The sequence below is a fragment of the Temnothorax curvispinosus genome, unplaced genomic scaffold, assembly GCF_003070985.1.
Source record: "Temnothorax curvispinosus isolate PA1 unplaced genomic scaffold, ASM307098v1 QBEX01004926.1, whole genome shotgun sequence".
Classification (NCBI taxonomy): Eukaryota; Metazoa; Arthropoda; class Insecta; order Hymenoptera; family Formicidae; genus Temnothorax; species Temnothorax curvispinosus.
Genome location: NW_020214706.1, coordinates 26,987 through 42,554, shown reverse-complemented (window position 1 = coordinate 42,554; position 15,568 = coordinate 26,987). Strand labels below are relative to the sequence as shown.

The 15,568-nt window shown below is 37.2% G+C and overlaps 1 protein-coding gene across 6 annotated transcripts in view; it reads right to left on the bottom strand.

Annotated features, from left to right (window-relative positions):
- LOC112454219 (protein Skeletor, isoforms B/C) overlaps positions 1-15,568 on the bottom strand; it is a 66,773-nt gene that overhangs the window by 31,749 nt on the left and 19,456 nt on the right. For 5 of the 6 annotated variants that reach the window (XM_025015484.1, XM_025015486.1, XM_025015483.1 and 2 more), the window contains exon 2: positions 12,628-12,813. In XM_025015484.1, coding sequence (XP_024871252.1) covers positions 12,628-12,694 — 67 coding nt within the window. In that variant the 5' untranslated portion in view covers positions 12,695-12,813. Of the gene's footprint in view, positions 1-12,627; positions 12,814-13,265; positions 14,222-15,568 lie in introns of those variants that run through there. The other variant, XM_025015487.1, reaches the window with a different exon arrangement.

The window sequence follows — 15,568 nt, the reverse complement described above, 5'->3', positions numbered from 1 at the left end:
AGAGAGAGAGAGAGAGAGAGAGAGAGAGAGAGAGAGAGAGAGAGAGAAATGAAATCTCGGGGAAATAGAACGCGTGCCGCGAGGACGGAACCGGTGGCTCAAGTCGCACCACGGAGCGCCGTTCATTTCCAGGGTACTGGAAATAAAAACGTCGTCTTACGGCGACGTGGTTGTTGCGCCACTTGAAAATTTATCTCGTGATTGCCTACTTTCGCTTTATTTCTCCTTTTAAACGAAACCGCGCCCTTTCGATAACATACAAGGTGTAGAGAAATTAATAGTGCGAATGAACATTCGACAGCGAAAAGTCTGTAGAAGCTGGAGTATCAGACTGAAATGTCAGAGAGAAAATATTTATTTATTCGTAAAAATATGGAAACAAATTTTCGCTCGTTTATAATCGTTTGTTTTATTAACTTCATTATTTCTCGCGCGTTAACACAAAATAAAATTGTTGCATACTACATACTAACAAGAATTACAATCACTCCATAAATTGTATATTGTAATTACGACAATTTATTTAAATTTACATTAAACCTTTTAAAACGGTACAGCTAGCTACGTTAATGTTTGAAGATGTTATTTACTAAATGTTGTGAATCACCCCTGGGACTATTTACTATATATTACAAATTATATAATTGTAATAAACATTCAATTGTGGGAAACACAATTTGTAGTCGACCGATAATTGCTCATGTTACCTCGATATACATATTCGCGATACATATATTTCGAATGAAAGTGATCGTGAACGAAGATCGTGCCAAACGTTCTCTCGCATCGATAGCACGTACTAAAACGCGTAGGCAAGGGAAGCGATATTACACAGCTCCATCCCTCTCTCTCTTCGATTCGTGTTTGAGTTCTACCGCGATATGAATGTCATCCCCCGCGCGCGCACCAGGCGTACGCATACGCGCGCAGACACGCAGATGCGGCTGCCGTCGCATATCGATTGAACGACGTACACGTATTTACGTGCCCCGTAGTAGAAGCAGGTTCACGTAACGCGCTCCGTGGGAACCGAAATCGTCGGAACGGAGGGGTGGGTGGAAAGGGCCGGGAGAGCGAGATCGAAGGTGGTGGATCGCCCCCGGCGAAGCGTTGTCGTCGAGGCTGGAGGTGGACGGCGCGGCGCGGCGTGGCGCGAGACTGGGCGATAATGATATCGAGCCGGGACATTTGTCATGCACCCGTGTACAATGCATTACGCACGGCGACGATGATGACAATGACGCGTGGCGTAGCGTGGCGTGGCGTGATCGTCTGCCGGAAGTCACAAAGTCGCGCCCGGCTGACTAATGGCTGACCTACTCCGGAAGACGCTATTTTCAGGTTTTTCGAGGCTCGATTGCAACGTCGATTAACGTTAATCTTGATCGAGCCTGCTTTCGATTACATTATATGAGATATATCTCTATTTTAAAAAATAATTCAATTTTTAAACATTTATTATTATTACTTGATAAGAAGAAAATTGCGTGTAATAGCTTATAAGATTTAAATTCGTATAGAAGAAACTGGTCATCTGTTTGTAAAAAACATTCCGTAATATATTTTTGTCATCTCATAAAAAAATCATATTTTTAATCACACAATATAAAATCTTCTAACTTATAAAATTCTTTAAGAAGAAAGATTTTTTAATGATGATAACACAGGCACACAAAAAATAAAAAGTGTCTTTAAACCTCAAAAAAAGTTCAAAACTCCACGAAACGAACACTTTTTTTTGAGGTTTGCTCGGAACTGAGAGCCAGTCTGACAATTCTGACTTCGGATTCGGATTCAGCGGGTCAAAATACATGGGAATACACTAGTGTAGTGTCTCGGCCAAGACACTTTTTATTTTTTGCCTGTGTAATGAATCAGATTTTTTTATTGTGTATACTATATGTACATTGTACCGCAAACACGATTTTTTGGTCAAAGTGTTTCTTTTTTCTAGTTTGTGATATTTGATTATGTAATTAGCAAGCACTTGTGGAGGACAAACAGGGAAGACGGCTGGTCGATACTGATCTCGTAACGGAACGTGTACCTCCCGCCTATCTAATAAAGCATCATGTACTCGGAAGATACGCAAATGGCAGTTGTCTAAGGTACAATCGGCAAGTCAATTCGAATATTCCATCGCTAACTTGTTGCTGCAAATAACAGGCCGAATAATTTAGTCGATTGAAATGTCGACTAAATGATTATGCTAATTATTATTGATGAGAGTTTATAAGATAGATTTTTACTACTATCGAATTTCAAGGAATAAAAATACCGACAAGTACAATTATTTCGACCGCAGGTAAGAAACTAGCCCTGAAATGTTTTAAATTATATAATCTTCAGAATTAATTAGTTTTTTTTTTTAAATCGAGGAGTTGCATAAAGCTATAAGATAAAAAAAGTTACAAAAAAATATTTGTATAGAAATAATTAGAAATGTAATGTTTTGGAATACCGTGTTTATAATATTTTATATGTACATAATAAATGTCAATTCTTCGGTAAATTCTATTTATATACATTTCGATCTTGCGCGTTTATATTACACCAAATCCTCAACCTGCATTCTCGTCGTTGTACCCCAAGTGAATGCCAGTCTACATCGATCGGTTTCCGTAGGAATTCGAATCGCGTATCAACAACTACGACTGTCGGACGTCACGAGGGCATGAAAGGAGGTAGAAAACACGAAACACAGACAGAAAAGAGAGAACCCTTGTGAGTGTCATGGCGCAAAAAAACACAACAAAATCACGCGGAATTTTCAAGTTCGTTATGCGGCGTGTTTCCTTTTATTTTTCACGACTCTCGATTAGCAATTATTTCTATCGCGACACGTCGTATAAACATTGCGTAAGAGACATTTTTTTACACTCTTTCCTTGCAAATAACTCAAAATAACGGGATGAAGGTGTGAGGCACAAAGCAATCGTAGGACTTCCCCGGCCGATATCCATTAGTTAAATTGTTTCTCTCAACGTTACTCCTCGGCTTCTCTCTCACCCCCGCGGGATCGAGTTGTTCGTTTTGGTAATGGAAAGAGGCGATACAATTGCCGAGGTATCGCGCTGCAAAGGGAAGGACTTGACAAAAAGGGACAAAGGACGAGAGGAGGGGGAAGAAAATCCGCGAAAGGAGAAGTTTTCATACAAGACTCGGATGTCAATACAATCGATTAATTTACATTATCGACACACACGAGATCCTATCGGAAAATTCAAAACGTAGGAAGCCGGGACCGAAAATCCGAGATTACGAGAAGTCGGGCATGGCACAATGCCTCCAAAAAATAAGAATCACCCGGAATCCGCATCAAATCGCATTTATTTGAAAAAGCGTATTTACCTATCAGAATAGCGAAAACATCGTAGATAGCAAGGATAAATACTTAAAGCAAATATGCAAAATAATATATATATTTTTTAATAATATATGGTTTCCTTTGCAATATATTATTCTGAATATACAGACGTATTTAAGGAAAGAAATTAATTTCGGTTCTTATGCCTTAGGACGTAAAAGATGAAAGAAATATTCTCCAGCTAAAGAAACTCTCAGGAAGCAGTATGAGGAATAAAAATTTTAATTTCACTCTCAAATTATGATTAACTGACAAACACGCTATCTTATTTCATATCTAAGTGCGTGTGCCTGCGACGGACCAATTTATTCTTGTAAAGAAGCAAGCCTAAAATAAAAGTATAAAACTATACTCGTAAAAAAAGCCAATCTTTTAATAATAAATAGTTGAAAATCGCATTAACAAAGAGACACGTATGCAAATATTTCGAAATTTATAATACTAGATTTCAGGCATAAAAGCGAAGCGATAATTAAGAATTGAAGTATATGAGAATATTATACAATCGCAAAGTCACACAAGATCTGCTTCAAGTGATCAGGCCAAATCGCCTGGTCTTCGTCCGGCTTCTAACAAAACCGACACGTCGCAGAATCATTTAACGAACACGATCATCGACGAATGTCTTTCGCGATTACGAAAATCCGGCATGAAGAAAGACGCAGTGGAAATCGCGCGGATCGCAAATGTCGCGATTTGCTCGGGATTTAACCTGAATCAAAGAATGACGCGATTTCCGTAATATTCACAGGTAGTAAATTACGACAGATTGTGGCGATTAATGGCAGAAAAGAACGATCGAAGGAAAAGCGCTCTCTCTCTCTTCATCTCATTCTCTCTCAAATCGGCCATTTACGTCGATTAAGCTTGAGCCGCAGAATTTGGGGATGGCCGACGCCGTATGCTCATCACTTCCCAACATCCATATAAACGCCACGCTGGGAATCGCACATCTGGCGATCGAGCAACAAGTATACGCATTAAATGTATCCCGCTTACCGACTCCAATTACATAGAGTGCACCCTGCTGTACATGTGGGACACCGTACTGTAACTTTTGCAATTTTTATATCAATAGATTCGAGAGCTAAAGTACCGAGACCGCCATTCCGCGATTTTGAAACGGAGAAAAATGTTTCACGTTTGAATACCTATACTGTAAAATATCTTCTTATTTGCGCGTTTCAAGCCATAAAATAGTAATAAATTTCAGTTTAACTATCAAATATGATGTATATCGACAACAATATATAATAATATATATGTTGATTAATTTCAAGTTGTTCTAGAATAAAATTCATAGATGTTTTCACATAAAATTTTATTTTATTTTATTTTATTTCATACCGTAATCTCTTTACGACATTGATTGGAATTTATGCGACAATTCTTCACTTCGCTTATATAGTTGTCAAATTATTCACGAAGACTAGCAAGAGGTAATAACGTTGTCATCTTAAAAATCTTGTGCTTTGAAGAACGAAACAGATACAGATTTCAATGGTAATCTAGATCATGGACGTGAGAAAGGATGACGCATTGCTCAAATTCCATAAGGAGTTGTAACGCATTGTAAATTCGTTCTATTAGTGCCAAGGTGCGTAGTGAACGCAAGGTCGAAATCATAAGACGTAACTACTCTATATAAAAATAGAAAGTGAATTAATTAGCAACCTTATTATTTCAAGCTGGTGCAAATGTTCTGTCATTGCTCTCCGAGGAAGCATAATTGCATCTATTAATTGTCGTTTAATGCATAAAAGATTATAGCACTACATAAATATAAGTAATAATTTACCTGAGTTCTCTCTTGTAGAAAGCATGTAATTGTCAAATGTCCTACAAATAGCTCTTATCAAGTCTCGAGATTTATTATTTTATAGGATTTATAATTTTCCATTATGAAATTATTACGTAGAATGACGTATTGACTATCTTATTATTTGAAACTTGTTATGAGACGGAAAATGTGACAACGTGCCTGCAATTGTGTGTATACCTGTTATTATATTTCATGCCATTCTTTAAAAACAAGACCCAGATATTAGATTGAAAAATTAATCACTGTCGCTTATGATAATCAAAAAAGAAATTTTTCGCAACATTGAATTAAGGAAAATCTAATTATGTAAGGAAAATCTAAGTTGTTAGGTATATGTTGTAAAAACATATCGTATATAATATTCGAAAAGTGTCAAATTCCAATACAATATCAACAATAAAATGTCGATGTGCTAACGATGTGCCACGACTGTGCAAACACCACAAATATCTCTAGCGTTATACAACGTATTGTCTATGTAAATATTCTCTCGATTTTCCGCGTATTGTGCGATTCCCTTTATAGCCGCGCAAGCGAAAACGGGAAAGAGAGGAAGAAAGCAGAAAATCAGCAAGTATCCTGGATTAATAAATTGCTACACAATGATTTTTCGTAATGGATAGCGTACCGCGACGCGTTGTTCGTCGTCCCCCTTTATTCTCATTAGTTACCTATCAGACACGAAGCGCATCGCGAAAAAGTGCAGACGATTACGACGTGCACGTCACACATACACACAAATCCTGGGCACCCGACACTCACACACGCGCATACGTCTATGAAGGATATCCCAGCGCTTGCGCAACCCGCGCCTTCACGTGTACCATTACGTGGTTTACTACGAACGTTACTACGACGAGTACTACCACCGTAGCGTACCGTGAGGCTGAGCAAGCTGAACACTGTGGACCGTAGGCCGAAGCTCGATAATCCCACGGTACTGAAAACTAACAGAGAAAACAAACGCCTCGTGTATGTTACGAAGGCTCGTAATCGCATAGACGCGACAGACGTTTCCGTCGTTTCCCATCGCATATTAATTTGCAATAATGAAGCAAGCATCATGCACGGAAAAAAAGGATTGACTACTCTAGCTGGTCGTAAAATATGGATAACTAACATTTTTTGCAGCGAGAGCTATAATTTAGTAATAATTGCAAAAGATTTTGCTACTGTTGCTAAATTATAGCTCTCGCTGCAAAGAATGTTAGTTATCCATATTTTACGACTACACACAGAAAAATATCGTTCTATAGCCAAGAAAAGCAATTACTCATTTTATTTTATTTGGTTTGAGTAACAGTTTTCTTTAACAAAGAATATTTTCTTTCTTAATATTAGTTTCTTAATATACTCATCATAAGTATTAGAAAAGCTTATCATCATGTGCTTAAAAGAAGAATTTATTCTTCTTTCAAGTATATTCCGAAACTTTATCTAAGAAAAGCAACATAAGCTTGATTTGAATATTTACTGATTTTTTAGGTAAGAATATGAAATACTTGGCTGTAGAACGACATTCTTCTAGGTTAGGAAATTTTCGTGCGCGGTCCGGAGGGGTACAGTTTAGAATATTGAAATTCCTGTCATCAGGTGGACTTGAACCCGGTTCCTCGTGGTTATGAGTCTGATACTTTATCACTAGGCCACATCTCTGATTATATTTTTAGTGCTGCAGTATCTAGTTTTGACAGAAAGTGATTCATTAATTTCAAGTATATTCTGTAAACTTTATCTAAGAAAAGCCACATAAGCTTGATTTGTATATTTACTGATTCTTTAGGTAAGATTATGAAATACTTGAAATCAATAAATTACTTCTGTGAAAACTAGATACTGCAACACTAAGAATATAATCAGAGATGTGGCCTAGTGATAAAGTGTCAGACTCATAACCACGAGGAACCGGGTTCAAGTCCACCTGAAGACAGGAATTTTTATATTCTAAACTGTAAGTACTACCCCTCCGCACCGCGCACGAAAACCTCCTAACCTACATTCCACTTAGAAACTAAAAAATTAAAGAAAATTAAAAAAATAAAAATAATATTAATTGTAATCATCAAGAATACAAATTCTTTTTTGAAGTAAACGATTATTCTAGATGAATAAAATTTTTACTTGATTCAAATAACGGATAAACTTCTCTCAAGAAAATGTAATATCTTTATTGAAGTATATGCTTCTCTTCCGTGGACTCTATATTGTAAGTAAACAAAATGTTCGTATTAATTTAATATTCTTGTTTCAAGTACTAAACTTGCTAAGATCTAGAATATGTTTTGAGTAAATGTGATACTTATGACGACTTTATGGTAGATTTGCTCATATATGAACTTATCAAATACTTGAATCAAGTAATATTAACTTGCAGGTAGTTTATATTTTTCTGTGTGTAGATTTGCTATAATAGCTAATCCTCTTTTTCCGTATTATATACCGTGAATTTTTAAAGGATCTTGTCAGTACGTATTTTTAAACTAATTCGGCAAGGATGACGTCTATTATTACACACATTAATGCAAAATAAAAATCGTGTTTAACTCGAAATATAATCTTCTTTTATAATTGTTATTATTTTTGTATATTTCGGAGAGCATTTTTAATAAGTATTAGAACAAAATATTAGTTGGATTATTCAAAGTTTGAATTATAGATATCGCGCGATAAGTTTACTAAACTAAAAGCTTGAATATTCTTCATATTTTAAGTTGGAGTACCATTTTCTGAGAGAATAAATAGGCTCCTACAGTATACCATATACTCTTTAAAGTAACGTTTTAAAGCAATCAAGAAAGAGACACGACACGGTCCAAGTATTAAACAAAAAAATCGTTAAAGTTTCTCTCGGCTAGTTTTGCTCTCAGGACAGTGGGCTTTTGGCCCGTTCTGTACGCTCTCTCCACAGAAGAACAAGTATCCGTGAAACGTGAGCCGATGTGTCGAGCGATGAACGGTCGATCTCTCGTGAAATATTGTCGGTGCCACGATTCGCAATATCCGAACCGTCGAACGGAGATTCGAGACGACGCAGCTCGCGGCGCCCGGGGGGGATTCGCAGAGCTTACGGGTACGCCATGCGCTTCGGGATGCGCCTCGCGTCACGCACCAACAAGTACCCCGTATAATCTGTAAGAGCGCGGAACGAACGCGCGATCGAGACTGGCTCGCTGACCCGGAAGTAATCCCCGGAAAAGAAGATAAAGATGGATCGAGAGCTAGACAGATAGAGAGACGCGCATCTCTTTCTTTCCCCCCTCGTGTTTGATAGCGCACGAGTACAACCGGGGGGAGTTGTACTCGTGGTATTATGCCCCGCCGCCGGCAACATGCGGGCGTATATGTATGCCCGAGAGACCTCGCGGGTTATCCCGGACGAGCCGGAGGGACCGTATCCGCGTCAGGAGGCCGGGTATTGTCCGATTCGAGATTCGTCGAGAGCGATCGAACGGCTTCGACCGGGGTTTATTGGAGGCTACACGCGCTTGCATCGCCGATACTCGCGCGTCGGTGTTCGTTTTACATCGATTCGACGTTTGGAATCTGTCGTAGTGCCTCTGAAGTGGGCGCCGCCGGTGATCGTCAGCGAGAATTTTTATCATAGAGCATTCTTGGCCTCGGACAGCTCCCTACGAGCGCTGTGGAAATCTCTCCTTAATACATATGTGATAATGTAGAGATCAATAGTCTTTCAGTTATGTATAAGCTATTGAAGAAATAAAAATTCTTGCAAACTAACAATAAGTTTCTAAAATTATAAATTTCCTACTAGATTAGTTTAATAAAATAAATTTTTTTAAAGTATTTTTATATAAAATGTTTACAATTAAAATAATTGGCAGTTATTTAATATTAAATAATTATGAAATAACACTTTACATGTGAGGAAATTAATTTCTGCATTTCTGTAAAAATAATATCACGTGAAATGTGCAAACACGTTTTGATATGTAGAAACAGTGGTTTAAGAATAGAGCTTGAGTTTAATTACGAAAGAATTTCAATACATTACGTCTATTAAGCGAACACTCCGTAAATAAAGATAAAATGAGATACAAGAAAACATGGAGAGAGAGAGAGAGAGAGAGAGAGAGAGAGACTAATAGAACTTGATTAGAAAGTAATCCGTAAAGAAGAATTCTCGAGGTTCAATTTCTTCTATGTAATTTAGATTTAGCATGAGAAAAATTGCAATATTTGTAATTAATATGTATCGTTTTATTTAGTGAAAATTAAATTCATTTAATGAAAAAGCAGCTACAATTTTTGCATTATATCGCATGACATTTACAAATTAGCGTACAATGTCTATGATAATAAATTAAAAGAAAAATCTTAATTATTAAGTTTCGAAAATCATATAACATTAATAAAAAACATGTAGCGTATATTTTAAAATCATCTTTCCAAAAATATAACTCCGTTAAGCCCACTCTTAAAAAATTACATTTATTACAAAGAATCGGTATTATATATAAAAAATATATACCGTTATTTTTGATAGAACGTCTGCATAAAGATTCAAGAATCAAAAAGCATATATATAGGATTATATAAAATCTCGTTGCATGTTTTACTCGGAGACTCTTTGCGCGTCATAATTCATGGTTACTGGCATTTTAAACAGTAAAAAGATTTAATAACTCATTTTTTACTAAACATGAGATGGATAATCCAATATTACTTTGTATTAAGTAAAGCAAGGTAAGACAAATCGAATTCCCGGAAGGGAACGGTACGATAACGCTGACTTATTCACGCCTTTGTGTTCGCCGTGAAATCGCTGAAATGGATTATCCGACGATTTTGGCGGAGCCCTTCGAATCACCGATGATGGCGAACTGGTTTGAAAGCGAGTTCGGTCGATGAGACCGACGTTTGAGAGGAAACGAGCGAGGAACGAGCGACGAGACGGAAAACGACCCACAGCATCGGCAGAAAGAGACAGGTGGAGAAAGAGGAAGATAGTGATGCCGAGTGAAAGTCCTCTAGCAAAAACCAGGCCAGGGCTTCGGTATCTTGGCGCGGACCGTACACACGCCGTAGACATTATGCAATTACGGCGACGTATTTACCGCCGTCTACTTGTGCGTCCCATCGTCAAGACGGCCGCGTCCCCGTTTCCCCTTTGCAATTTACGTCCTAAGTCGCTAAAAGTTTTCAAGTTGCAGCCGCAGTCGCAACGAGTGTTGGCGGCGACATCGCGACATTATTTTTAACCGACTTCAAAAAAAGGAGGTTCTATATTCGACGTGTATGTATGTATGTATGTCCACGATTTTCTCTAAAACTACTGAACGGATTTTTACCGGTTAACGACGACCAACCACGATCGAATTTGTGTAAAACAAGGCCGTTGAATTATCGTTTTCATTTTTTTTTTCGTAATGTAACATGAACGTTCTTCCGATCCATGATACTTCCGAAGATAGCAAACTAATCTTATACTCTCGCGGTAGCGTTTTTAAATAAAACAGTCCGATATATACATACATACGAATCTAAAAAAAAATCAGCTTTTTTATTCTTAAATCCTATAATATATGTATGATTCCAATAATAATGTTGCGTGAATAAATGCAGAAAATGCAGGAAAGTAATGTCTTAGGGAGTATCTTGCGTTTTTTGAAACCGAGAGAGTGAGTATACCAAAAGAACTCGTTGCAAACCGTCCTTCTCGAGTTGACAGCATCCGAAGGTAGATCAAGGTCGTAAATTGTCCATGGTTAGGTTAAATTTTGAGACCTTGCTCCTCTCATTGTCAGATTGTATCGCGATAGATACACGTTTTATACGTATACGAATGTAACAATGATGTTGAATCGTCTGACCTTAAAAAAGCTGACAAGATGACAATAGCTTTCACTTATACTACATCACCTCGTTTATGTTTCATATTAATTTTTTTTATATTAATTGTTTTTATAGTAACAGAAAAGTATATGTATTTGTTTCGCCAATAATTAATAAACGAGAAAGACTCTATTTTTATATTCTACAACGTTTGACTAATGTCGTGACAATTCGACCATTGGTTTTGGTCAGATTATAATCGTCAAGACTTTTTCGACCATGGTTTTGGTCGTAATTGATTTAATCTTTGATACTTACATATAAGCATCTCATTTTTATTAAATATTAAATTAGTAAATTTATTGCGAAAAGTATTACCTCAGCCAATTTTCGAGCCTGGAACCTCCCTCATTCCGTGTTATAGAGCGTCGTACCAATTCGACCACTGAGGCATGTGGTAATATTTGTCGCAATAAATTTAATAATTTAATTTAATAAAAATGAGGTGCTTATATGTAAGTATCGAAGATTAAATCAATTTAGAAACGACCAAAACCCATGGCCGAAAAAGTCTTGACGATTAATCTGACCAAAACCAATGGTCGAATTGTCACGACATTAGCCAAACGTTGTCGAATATAAAAATAGAGTCTTTCTCGTTTTTATAGTAATTTGAAGTCTTTATATTATTTCTGTTATGAACAGCTCGGCTAAATGACGATTGTGTGAAGTGATGTATCCCGCGCAGAGAGTTAACGCAAATTGCATAGAGGAGTTTGGCGAAATTTACGAAACTAGCCGCGTATTTTTCTCTCTCCGGGAGGTCAAGAGGCCGGCGAACGTTCCACAAAGCATTTTCCTGCATCCGCCTGTACCATGGAACGGAAGGCCGCGTAATTTAAATCGCTTTGTGTAATAACAAGACTCGAGATGCGAACGTTACCGCAAAATAATGGGCGCGGCGTAATAACAATAACTGTAGGTAACTGCTTGCACTGCTTCTACAGCGCGATGCACCGCACGCGAATCCATTTTAAATTATTATAACACAGCTTTCTCGGAGTACACACCACAATGCCAGTCTCTATTACGAGCTGAATAAATATATTAACTCTCACGGTATGCGGAAAAATGGCTGTGTGCATAGTCGTAATACGTCACGCATATATTACGGACGTTTGCACGTAACGTTACGATATTATGACGCGATAATGCTAAACTAAATGTACGAGTCAATAAAAGATCCAGATAAATATCGAAAGTATAAATAAAATATGATATTTAAATAGTTAGTACACGATGTCATAAATAAATCACGTAACTGATGATCACGTATAAAAAAATATTAAATTTAAAAGAATATTTCGAGAAAATATAATTAAAAATATATTTTTGTCGTGATTCTTGCATTCTCGACAATAATATTAGTAAAAAAATTGACATGAAAAATTACAGAAACTTGTTAATTAATAAATAATCATAGATATTTAAAACACTTCCGGAAAGTAACCGAGAAAGCACTATTATGCGCCATTTTCTTCTTCCAAGTTGATTTCTCCGGACCGGCATAATGTCGTGTACTCCAGCGCGGTTCGACGATCGCACCATGCTCTCGTTAATTATTATAACAATGAAAGGAACTTACCGAGGTGTAATGTGACGAGGACGAACAAAAGTAAACCGGAAATAACTCGCTGCGGCGTCGCGTCCATTTTTCGATGATTCCGGCCACTGCGGGTCGAGCCCTCTTCTTTTCCGTTACTGCTGCGGACGGTGGTGATGATGGCACATGTACACACACACGAACCACACGCGCGCACTTATATTCGATCTGCAATTCGAAAAGAACACCTCGAATGAGCTTCGCGCTGATCTTCCTCATGGACAGACCTCGTCAATCACCTCGATGATCTTTAATTTTCAAGGATAACTACAATACGTTGGCCAGTGTAATTTAAATTTTTAGTTTTTATTGATAATCATATGTGAATTAGAGGAAACCTGCTCGATTTGTAAATTAAGGGAATTTATCGCGAGGTATTTAAACGTCAGAAGAAAAATCATGGGTCGGCGACGAAGAAAGATTGTAGCGATAGAACGATGTAAAGCGTAAGAATGTAACATCAGAACAAGTGCCTCTATTTACATTTAGATTTTTAAACAATACGAGAAGGATATTTGGAATGCGCGAATAAAAAGATACTGATATACGTCGACGAGAAATTCGCAGCTCTTGATGCGTCTCAAGCGATGCGAAGTCACGAGCGACTGTTCAATACGCACGAGGAGCGATCGACGAGAGATCCGAACGAATCGATGGTAACGATCTACCGGCTGAAAGCCGACTGAGAGAAAATTCGACGTTGATCGCGCGGCACACCTTTCTCGCGCGATCACCCAGCTCACAACTCGTGTATATACGATCTACCGTTACCCGAAGATCATACTTGTGGGATACAAAAGCCATACGAGGAGTATCTTACAACACGGAGAGTTTCTCTATATATAACGACCGATATATATCTCGGAAATTTAGTTTATATATAACTTGAGAGTGCGTATTTATCTTGTTACTCATTAGCTCGGTTTACATTTGCCAATGCATATAGGCTCTGTGGTTTATTAATAAGCGTTTTAAATTCATTTTCCTTCCATATTTGCGTTTTATATCTCACATTATTTCTCCTTACGTTGTTCTCGGTATGTCAGTTATACTGCAGCAAAAGTAGAACAAATCAAAAACTGATTAAAAAACAGGAAACATTTGAAATTATTAGTCGCCGAAGATACTTATTAATAAAATCGCGTAAAATATATACCTATGAGAGAAATCAGTCTATATTCACATGTTCAAAGTGCTTTGCAAGCATCCGTTGAAGTATATTTCGTAGCTGCTATGTGCTGCGGCAAACAGGAATTTATGTGTTAGCGCATCTGGCAAACAAGAGCTCATGCTAACATGTTTGGAAAGTCTCATTACCTAAATTTACTTGCCTTCCACGATATAGTACGTTATGCACTAAAATTGTAGGAAGAGAGAGAGAGAGAGAGAGAGAGAGAGTTAAGTGTAATACAAGTCAACGATTAAAATGTCATTGGTGTCGTCAAAGAGCAATTTATTCACGCACTGTCTTCCGTATCATTTCGCGACATGCATATTATTGAATTTCGATAGAATGGAAGCAAAATGTAATTAATAAAAACAGTTTATGGACGTTTCAATAAACTATACAAGTTCGAGGATAAAATTTTTCACAATAAAAAAAATTTTTTTTAACAGGTTAACGTAACGCGTAACGTTCGTGAAATTTCGAAAATGTGAAATAAAATAAGATTCACGCGATTCAAAAATCTGTCTCGTATTTTGTAACTCGATGTAAAAATTACATCCACGCACGAAAGTAAGGTCGCGTTTTAGAGATATATTATAAATTATACTTTCTTTCTTTTCTTCGCAAACGTCTCTTTTTATTTTTATACCATCGTTGAATATTAACACATCGAAGCTGTATTTTAAATTTATCTTTCACGTTGTTTAGATTTTCGATTTATCCTGTGGACATATCACGCTTTTTAGCTATCTAGGAAAAACAACGAATGCAATATCGCTCAAATGCATATCGTACCAAATATTTCCTGCTATGTATCGTTACGAACATAATCTCTTTCTATCGCTCGATAGCACACGCGGTATAGACACACCCCGCATTTTGGCAGCGCTTCACTCGGAAGTAATTTCCATCTATCGCGATGCATTTCTCGAAAAAAGAAGTTTATTTCGAATGATCGTGAATAAAAGCGTTATAAAAATGCACATGTAAATAACGTGATGTTACTTTGCTGTTGCACGTAACTTTACATCGCGATAAAAAAGTTTCAATTAATGTATCCAAGTATTTTGCAAACTTTCTCACATAAATTTTACTCGCTTTCTTCGTTGTAAAACAGTGTATATTTTTTTATCAATTTATTACTGTTACCCATGTAGGGTTCGCCGAGGTAGGTAACGTGGCCATTGTTTGGTGCGTTATCGCATATCCAAAGTTAGGCGCTTAAATTCGGCCAATACTCGGCTAAAAATCTTGTCACCAACGTTGGTAATTCTAATCAAGGCCGATATTTGGGTCAACATAGATGAACCTACTTTGGCGTACATAAATAAAGCCAGTGTTTGGCTCAAGATTGGCCCATCGAAGAACCAAACTTTGGGCTTATATCGGTTGCCAATCTCGCGCGATGGTTATAAGCTCCAAAGTTCGGCCACCTATTGGCCAATCAGGTTTACTTATATCAGAATACTGATATACAATGTTCGAGATTGGCACGATGTTTGGCCAAGTTGACCAACCCCCTACATGGGTATTCTCAAAATTATTTTTCTATTTTTTATAATTCTTTGTTCGTATTCTCTCTAAATCTGAATCAGTGACTATTCACTGATTCAGATTTAGAGAGTTCCGTTTCATATTCTTATACCTTTGATTTTTTATTTATTATCAGAAATGTGAGATTTCAAATTTCATCAATGTGTCATATATTGTCTCTTTAAAAACTCCAGTAATTACACTAGGAATTACGCGTTTTTT